Here is a 10,333-nt window from a genome sequence, read left to right as displayed (position 1 = left end):
ACAAGCATGTGAAACATTTGGAGTGCTCGAAGTGTTAAAGCCCAAAGAAGGAGCATTGCAATAAGATAGTGATGAAGGATCATCCACAATAAACATACTATCATCATTGCAATGACCAACACTACTCACCATATCATTACCTTGTGCAAGCCACATGTAGGTGAAGTAGAAGAAGTTGAGAAGACTATACGGCCGGATGTGGAGGGAGAACAATCATCCCCACAAAACTTGGACATGCCATATTTATCTTGAAGCTTTGTCCACAACTCATGAGCATCCCGGAACGGCATGAGTTGTAATATAACTACATTGCTCAAAGCATTGAAAAGCACATTAGAAGCTTGAGCATTGAGATAAGAGTTTCTCTCATCCTCTAAAGATAATCTTTGAGGATCCTTTGGAGGAGAAAAACCCATATCTACAATTCGCTCTAAATTTGGGTCCATGACCCTAAAGAGATTAAGCATGCGAATTACCCAAACATCAAAATTTGTGCCATCGAAACTAAGAGTGTGAGAGAATCCTAATCCCCTAGTCGACATCTTTACTCTCTAGGCGGTTAAGCCTAACAAATAGAGACGAGGCTCTAATACCAATTGAAAGATCGTGGATGTCGCCTAGGGGGGGGTGAATAGGCGCTTTAAAAATAATTACGGTTTAGGCTTGAACAAATGCGGAATAAACCTAGCGGTTAATTTGTCAAGCACAAAACCTACAACAACTAGGCTCACCTATGTGCACCAACAACTTATGCTAAGCAAGATAAACTACTAGGTGATAGCAAGATATATGACAAGAAACAATATGGCTATCACAAGGTAAAGCGCATAAGTAAAGAGCTCGGGTAAGAGATAACCGAGGCACGCGGAGATGACGATGTATCCCGAAGTTCACACCCTTGCGGATCCTAATCTCCATTTGGAGCGGTGTGGAGGCACAATGCTCCCCAAGAAGCCACTAGGGCCACCGTAATCTCCTCACGCCCTCGCACAATGCAAGATGCCGTGATTACACTAAGGAACCCTTGAGGGCGGTCACCGAACCCGTACAAATGGCAACCCTTGGGGGCGGTCACCGAACCCGTACACTTTGGCAACCCTTGGGGGCGGTCACTGGTACCCGTCAAATTGCTCGGGGCGATCTCCACAACCTAATTGGAGACCCCGACGCTTGCCCGGAGCTTTACACCACAATGATTGAGCTCCGAACACCACCAACCGTCTAGGGCACCAAGGCACCCAAGAGGAACAAGCTCTAGGGTGCCCAAACACCCAAGAGTAATAAGCTTCTCAAACTTCACTTCCACGTATCACCGTGGAGAACTCAAACCGATGCACCAAATGCAATGGCAAGGGCACACGGAGTGCCCAAGTCCTTCTCTCCCAATCCCACCAAAGAAACTAATGCTAGGGAAGAAAATTAGAGGAAGAACGAAAGAAGAACATGAAGAACTCCAAGATCTAGATCCAAGGGGTTCCCCTCACTTAGAGGAGAAAGTGATTGGTGGAAACGTGGATCTAGATCTCCTCTCTCTTTTCCCTCAAGAACTAGCAAGAATCATTGGAGGGATTGAGAGTTAGCAAGCTCGAAGAAGGTCAACAATGGGGGCAAAAACGAGCTCAAGAGATAAGGTTCATTGGGGAAGTATACCCCCTTTTATAGGTGGGGAAAAATCCAACCGTTATGCTCACAGCCCGCATAGAGCGGTACTACCGCTCCAAGGAGCGGTACTAGCGCTAGAGCGGAAGTACCCCTTTGAAAAACAACAGCGAGGAGGCAAAAGGCCAGAAGAACCGCCGGAGCGGTACTACCACTTGTCCTCACGGTAATACCGCTCGACCTCACGGTACTACCGCAAATGGTAGCGGTACTACTGCTTGCGAGCGGTACTAAAAAATACATCCGGGCCTACCACCGCAAGACTTGGGACGAGTTTTTGGTCCGGAGCGGTACTACTGCTGTAGGAGCCGCGGTAGTACTGCTCTGGAGCGGTAGTAAAAAATTACATCCGATCCAATTCGTGGTAGTACCGCTGCAGCCTTTTCAGAACACCAAAACTGCCACAACTTTTGCAAACGGACTCCAAATTCGATGAAACCAAGTTTGTTGGAAAGCTAGCGACAAGGGCTAACACAATCTTGAAATAAATATCAATAAGAAGCAAATGAGAAAAGTCCCATAAGAAAATTGTGAGAACCCTTCCTCGGAAAAGACCGGTAAAACCTCCAACACCGAAAACATCATAGAAGATGCATGCGAACTCCGTTTTCGATGAACTCAAGCTTGTCATCAAGATGACCATAAGCTCTAAGACTCACAAAGAGAACCAAACAAGAACCAAGAAAGATGATGCAAGGATGCAATGGTTTGAGCTCTCTACTAACGATACGATCAAGCTACCAACTTGAGAGCCCCCTTGATAGTACGGCAAACGATCCTATAACCCGGTCTCCAAACTACCACCATGAGACCGGTAAAATAGAAAACCTATCAAGGGCAAACCTTTGCCTTGCACATGGTCCACTTGAGCTAGATGATGACGATCTTGACTCCCTCAAGTTGAACCACCTTTCTTGATTGTGTTGGCTCGATGAAGACTAGATGATTCTCCCCCATACTCCACTATGGGTGAGCCACTCTTCGGCACATATTCACAAGTCCATTGTCACCACAATGGACGGCAAGCTTCAAGCACTTGATCTCTTCGCGATGATCCACTTGAACTTGCACACGGCAATCTTGATGACGATCACCACTTGATGTCATCCTCTCCAAGGGTTGAGTGATATCTTCCTCTTGACACAAGCCCATGAACACGTACCTAACCCCACATAGAACTCTCACATAGACCATGGGTTAGTACACAAAGCACAATGGACAATGCTTACCAAACCATGGGATCACTTGATCCCTCTCGGTACATCTTCTACGCTTTGTGAGTTGATCAACTTGATTCACTCTTGACTTAGTCTTGATCAACCTTGAATCTTTCCAACTCTCTTCATTTGGATGATGTCTTGAAGGTAAACATGAATGATCACACAATCTTCTTCTTCAAGACATGCTTGCAATAAGCTCAATTCTCACATGACCAAGCTTTGGATAATTCCTTAATAGCACCTTGGTCAACACAAACTCTCCTTGAAACCAACACATGTACTCCAAGAAAAGCCTATGGACAAAACCTTCAAATATAACTCAAGGCAACCATTAGTCCATAGAGATTGTCATCAATTACCAAAACCAAACATGGGGGAACCGCATGTTCTTTCAGATGCTCTACATGTGTCTCCGATGGTGTTTGTTGAGTTGGCATAGACCGAGATTAGGATTTGTCACTCCGATTGTCGGAGAGGTATCTCTGGGCCCTCTCGGTAATGCACATCACTATAAGCCTTGCAAGCAATGTGACTAATGAGTTAGTTGCGGGATGAAGCATTACGGAACGAGTAAAGAGACTTGCCAGTAACGAGATTGAACTAGGTATTGAGATACAAACGATCGAATCTCAGGAAAGTAACATACCGATGGCAAAGGGAACAACGTATGTTGTTATGTGGTTTGACCGATAAAGATCTTCATAGAATATGTAGGAACCAATATGAGCATCAAGGTTCTGCTATTGGTTATTGACCGAAAGTGAGTCTCGGTCATGTCTACATAGTTCTCGAACCCGTAGGGTCCGCACGCTTAACGTTCGATGACGATCGGTATTATGAGATTATGTGTTTTGATGTACCGAAGGTAGTTAGGAGTCCCAGATGTGATCACGGACATGACGAGGAGTCTCGAAATGGTCGAGACATAAAGATCGATATATTGGAAGGCTATGTTTGGACATCGGAATGGTTCTAGATGAGTTCGAGCATTTACTAGAGTACCGGGGGGTTACCGGAACCCCCGGGGAGTCAATGGGCCTTATTGGGACTTAGTGGGAAAAAGGAGGAGGCGGTCAGGTGGAGGGCGCCCCCCCAAACCCAATCTGAATTGGGTGGGGGTCGGCCCCCCTTTCCTTCCCTCTCTCTCCCTCTTCCTTCCCTCTCTCTGCCTCTTCCTTCTTCTCCTACTCCAACTAGGGAAGGGGGGACCTACTCCTACTGGGAGTAGGACTCCCCTGGGCGCGCCATAGAGAGGGCCGGCCCTCCCTCCTCCCCTCCTTTATATATGAGGGAGGGGGCACCCCATAGACACACAAGTTGATAGTTGTCTTAGCCGTCTGCGGTGCCCCCTCCATAGATTTCCACCTTGGTCATATCGTTGTAGTGCTTAGGCGAAGCCCTGCGTCGGTAACCTCATCATCACCCTCGTCACGCCATCGTGCTGATGAAACTCTCCCTCGGCCTCAACTGGATCAAGAGTACGAGGGACGTCACCGAGCTGAACGTGTGCAGATCGCGGAGGTGCCGTGTGTTCGGTACTTGGATTGGTTGGATCGCGAAGACGTTCGACTACATCAACCGCATTACTAAACGCTTCCGCTTTCGGTCTATGAGGGTACATGGACACACTCTTCCCCGCTCGTTGCTATGCATCACCTAGATGGATCTTGCGTGTGCGTAGGCAAATTCTTTGAAATACTACGTTCCCCAACAATAACAAAGAGTCTCTTGTGTCCCCAACACACCCAATACAATCCCTCAACATGCAAGAAAGAGTCACTCCAAAGTCACTAATAGCGGAGAACAAACGAAGAGATTATTGTAGGGTACTAAACCACCTCAAAGTTATTCTTTTTGATCGATCTATTTGGCTATTCCTATAAGTGTCACAAACATCCCTAGAGTTCGTACTAAAATAACACCTTAAGACACACATCAACCAAAACCACAATGTCACCCAGATACTCCAATGTCACCACAAGTATCTGCGAGTTTGATTATACGATATGCATCACACAATCTCAGATTCATCTATTCAAACCAACACAAAGAACTTCAAAGAGTGCCCCAAAGTTTCTACCGGAGAGTCAAGACGAAAATGTGTGCCAACCCCTATGCATAAGTTCACAAGGTCATAGAACCCGCAAGTTGATCACCAAAACATACATCAAGTAGATCACGTGAATATCCCATTGTCACCATAGATAAACACATGCAAGACATACATCAAGTGTTCTCAAATCCTTAAAGACTCAATCCGATAAGATAACTTTAAAGGGAAAACTCAATCCATTACAAGAAGGTAGAGGGGGAGAAACGTCATAAGATCCAACTATAATAGCAAAGCTCGCGGTACATCAAGATCGTGCCAAATCAAGAACACGAGAGAGAGAGAGAGATCAAACACATAGCTACTGGTACATACCCTCAGCCCCGAGGGTGAACTACTCCCTCCTCATCATGGAGAGCGCCAGGATGATGAAGATGGCCACTGGTGATGGTTTCCCACTCCGGTAGGGTGCCGGAACGGGCTCCCGATTAGTTTTTTGTGGCTACAGAGGCTTATGGTGGCGGGACTCCCGATCTAGGTTTATTTCTAGGGGTTTCTATATTTATAGGAATTTTTGGCGTCGAGAACAAGTCAGGGGGTCCACGAGTCAACGACAAGGACGGAGGACGTGCCGGGGGGGGCCTCCAACCTTGTGGTTGGCTCGGGACTCTTCTGGCCCAACTCTTTTGCTTCAGGGGCTTCTTCCGGTCCATAAAAAGCACTGTAAATTTTCAGGGCAATTGAACTCCGTTTGATATTCCTTTTATACGAAACTCAAAAACAAGGACAAAACATAAACTGGCACTGGGCTCTAGGTTGATAGGTTAGTCCCAAAAATCATATAAAATAGCATATAAATGCATATAAAACATCCAAGATGGATAATATAATAGCATAGAACAATAAAAAATTATACATACATTGGAGACGTATATATGTGTTCAAGACTTGATGCCCATCATTGCCAGAATTGGCAAGAATTTATCTAGGATTGCCAATCTTATGAATTATGCTGATAGACTCACTTATATCAACCCAGTCATTGCCTCCATGCCTATTTTTCCATGTGCACTTTCAAGGTTCATATAACTGTATTGGAACATGTAAACAAATCCAATAGGTCTTTCCCATGGCATGGAAATGATATTAACAAGAAAGGTAATTGTTTGACCAACTAGCAAATGGTTTGAAAACCCAAGAAACAGGGTGGTCTTGGTGTACTCAATCTTAAAACCCAAAACGCTGCTCTACTCCTAAAACACATTCACAATTTTTATAATCATGTTGATGTTCCCTGGGTGAAACTTATTTGGCAAGCACATTACTCAAACAATATGATCCCACATGCTTGCACCAACAAATGATCATTCTGGTGGAGAGACTGTATGAGTTTGTTTGATATATACAAAAAAATTACATCTTGGACTATTAGTAATGGAGATTTTATACTCTTATGGAAGGACAACCGGAAAGGCCAACCCAATATCCCAAGCTACATTCATTTGCAACCAATGATAACATCTATGTATACTCTGCCGATCATCGAGGTGATTTATACTCCATGTTCCAACTGCCACTATCTGTCATTGCCCACCAACAATTCTTGCAACTCACAAATTCATTGGATATGGTCAATGACTTACATAAGCATGACACCTAGAAATTTCATTGGGGAGGTGCTGCTTATTCCACCAAAAAGATTTATAATTCCCTTATGGGACAACCGAGCCCCCCTCCTATCACGTGGATCTGGAAAACATGATGTCTTCCCAAACATAATTTTTTTGCTGGCTGATGTTACATGACAGGGTTAATACTGTTATCTAGATTTTTTTCCATCCGGACTGTAACCAGCGTACACTATGCAAGGATTGCAACACAGAGGACAAAATGCATCTGTTCTTTGGATGCCCATTTCGTCAAAGTTTCTGGTGGGGTAATGGTATGGAATGGGATACATATGCTAGCATCCACAACATGATTGTTGATGCAGAACACAGGTGCAATATGGATTTTATCATTAAGATTCTCATCACTGGTTGTTGGAGCACATGGAACTAGAGAAATGGTATGATCATTGAAGGCATAGTCAATGCTCTATTAGTGCCTGCAAGATGGATTTTATTAGTCAATTCCACATGACAATGCTTAGGGCTAAGCCAAGCATCAAGGAAGGGATGAGATCATAGATTACAGTGTAAAAATAGGCCATATAACTTTACCCATTTCTCTTTTCTTTTTCTCTTTCTTATTTCTGTGTAACCTACCGTGTTACACTTGTAACTTACTGGACTCCCTAATGATTAATGAAAAAAAGAGACTCACATTAGGGAATTTCCCCACAGTTTTTGGTCAAAGAAAAGAAAAGAAAATGACAAGTCTTTTGTTTTGTTTCATTGTTTTTGCCCAAACAATGACCCACTACGAGAGTTGCTTAATGCACCGTCTGATCTGAGAAGACTACATTATTGGCTTAATTCGCTTTTCTGGGTTGCAAACAAAAAATCTTTCTGTTCAAGGAGGCTTCATGTGCGCCCGTAGTATTCCCTTCTACTACCTCCATCCACAAATATACGTCTTTTTAGAGATTACAATAAGTGACTACATACGGAGCAAAATGAGTGAATCTACACTCTAAAATATGTCTACATACATTCATATGTTGTAGTCCATTTAAAATGTCTAAAAAGATCTATATTTAGAAAGGGAGGGAGTATAATGTAGTACCGTATCCAAAATCAAGATCTAAATAGCTTCATGTTTACAAGTGACAGGAAGGGCATTTCGAGAAATTTCAAATGGCACCATTTACCCTCATGGGACAAATATTGAATGTATTTTTCTTGAGTTAATATATTGAATGTTGGTAGCAAATGGCCAGCACAAGACGTGTGGATCTTTTGAACATCTTTGCCTTTTCACCAAAAACCAGGCGCACTTTCTACAAACAAACAAAAAAGGCAGCCGCACACATGACCACGCATAAAGAAGTCCTGACTCGCCACGTCACCGATCCGCGTGCTCCCATCCTCTACCGTCCGATTAGGCCAGCCGGAGCAATCCCGTCCGTCCATCCTCGTTACCATCGCCACCATGCGATCCATCCATCTCACTCTCCCTCACTCCTCTTCAGTTCTTATCCGGAGTATTCCGATCCAACTCTCCCCGCTCGCACGCAGCCGCCGCAGACCTCCTCTCGGGAAGAAAAATTCCCCACCTCCCTCTCCCTTTCCCCTCCCCGTCCCCGCCGCTTCGCCATGGCCGCCGAGCAGGTCGCCAAGCCGGCCACCCTCCCGCCCTATCCCGAGGTACTACCCGAGCCGCCGTTTCTTGCGGTGTTTTTAGTATTTGTTTCTCGTCTTTGGTTCGACGGTGGTTGCCAAGATTTACATTTTGTTGGGTTGAGGTGGTGCCGGAGCTGGATTTCTTACGTTGATCTGTGTTTTTGTTGGACGAGTTCAGATGATACTGGCGGCCATCGCGGCGCTCAACGACAAGAACGGGTCGAACAAGTCCGCCATCTCCAAGTACATCGAGGGCAAGTACGGCGACCTCCCCAAGGAGCACGGCGCGCTGCTGACGGCGCATCTGGTGCGCATGAAGGAGTCCGGCCAGCTCTTCTTCCTCAAGAACAACTACTTCCGCACGGACGCGCCGGACGCCCCGCCCAAGCGGGGCCGCGGTCGCCCGCGCAAGCCCATAGACCCCAACGCGCCGCCGCCGCCGCCCAAGTCCGCGTCGCCGCGCCCCCGCGGACGCCCCGCCAAGCCCAAGGACCCCGAGGCCGAGGCCGCCAACCCGCCCAAGAAGGCCAAGACCGTCAACCCGCCCAAGAAGGCCAAGACCGCTCCCGCCCCTGCCGTCGACGGATCCGCCAAGCGCGGCCGCGGCCGTCCGCCCAAGGCGCGCCCCGCCGAGCCGGCGGCGGCCTGACTCGTCCTCCGTCCGCCTGGGCGCGGCCGTCGGTTTCTCTGGATCACCCGGGTGCTCGTTAGTAATCTTGTTCTGTAGTGCTTAATAATTGTCGGTCGCTCTCTTTAATTGTAGTGGTACTTAATTGCCGGGATCGCCGTGTCGTGATTAGGAGGGTTTGATGTGTCGTCGTCGCCGTTGCTGTCGTGGTCGTAGCGCTGCCGCCGTTGTTGTAACCTAAGGTTGATTAGGATGTTGAGCGTGCTGATTGTTCAGCTATTGTGGATCTATTTGTACAATCGGTGGATGGATTAACTGTGTTGGTTAGTGATGGTGTTCATGTCCTCATCAGTTTGCTGTACCAGGTGTCCACTCCAGTGACTGGTTGGTAGGGTTTTTTGTAGTCTATTTACACTACCTAGTTGTGATCGAGCCTGTTAAGATTTGTCAGTAATGATCACTTGCGATTGTGGAGGAGGCAGCTGCAGAAAATATGATTAATTCACTAAGCAGCAAGTTGGGTTTTGAGGTGGATGATGTGAACTGGCCGAAGAAAAATCGATTTCGTCGTTTTTTTTTTGAAAAGGGATGACTCCCGGCCTCTGCACCAACTAGGGATGCATACGGCCATTTTAGTATGAGTATCAAAATAAACATGGTCCTCAGATTTTTTTTTAAATGAGTATCAAGATATTTCTTGATGCGTAATTCCATCACACACCAAACTTGATCCTCAATAAACAGGGAAAAACCCTTGTGCATCACCTGTCAATTCTAGAAATTGAACTCGGGTTGTTAGGCTGCACAACCGCATACCTAACCACTGAGCCAAGGCTCTCTTTGCAAATGAAATAACAAGTGAAAATGAGGACCGAAGGAGCTCTGTGATGGGCTGCCGAGGCGCTGGGACTGTACCCTTATCCTCCTATGACGAACTGGTGTCTGCAACTCGCTGGCCTGGTACCTGGCGTGTTTCAAGTCAGTTTGAGGGATGAATATCTCCTTCGAGCGCCCTCTCGCCCAATAGTCACTGTCAGTTGAGTACCGCAAATCCACAATACAACCTTGAGGAATGATCGCAGCAGGCAACATGCTTGTTTGACTTGCAGCTGAGGTGCAGAGACAACCTCATTTATCTACGAAACACGAACCAAAATACATGGTCGGACGATATAAGGTTGGACATACAATGGCACACCGTGGGAGGTAGTGGGGTGGGTGGTTGAATTGAGTCATACAGGAGGTGCAACAGTTACAAAGTAATGAGAGATAAAACCATAAGGCATCTGCCATGTGCCCTGGGTGACAATCCCCAACGCAGAAATAAATATATGAATGTCAAAGGAAGTTTCCCTATGGTACCACATTCATGAAATGGTGTCATTGTCCTTTCTATGTCCAAAATATGGGAATAAACTTTTGTATAAAATGTCATTAACATTTTACAGTTGTTTCAAGCCTTGTGCTGCTCGGCATGGCCCCATAGCTTCTG

The 10,333-nt window shown here is 46.0% G+C and overlaps 1 protein-coding gene across 1 annotated transcript; it reads left to right on the top strand.

The window, feature by feature from the left end:
* The first annotated feature begins 8,045 nt into the window (after positions 1 to 8,045).
* Positions 8,046 to 9,189, top strand: LOC125510629 (HMG-Y-related protein A-like). Its single transcript, XM_048675861.1, has 2 exons — positions 8,046 to 8,237; positions 8,392 to 9,189. The coding sequence occupies exons 1-2, from the start codon at positions 8,187 to 8,189 to the stop codon at positions 8,860 to 8,862; spliced, it is 522 nt and encodes a 173-aa protein (XP_048531818.1). The 5' UTR covers positions 8,046 to 8,186; the 3' UTR covers positions 8,863 to 9,189.
* The last annotated feature ends 1,144 nt before the right edge of the window (positions 9,190 to 10,333 follow it).

This window comes from Triticum urartu, chromosome 5 (genome assembly GCF_003073215.2).
Source record: "Triticum urartu cultivar G1812 chromosome 5, Tu2.1, whole genome shotgun sequence".
In the NCBI taxonomy this organism is placed as follows: domain Eukaryota; kingdom Viridiplantae; phylum Streptophyta; class Magnoliopsida; order Poales; family Poaceae; genus Triticum; species Triticum urartu.
Note: the sequence above shows the minus strand (reverse complement) of the source record. Positions and strands in the feature narration are given on the sequence as shown.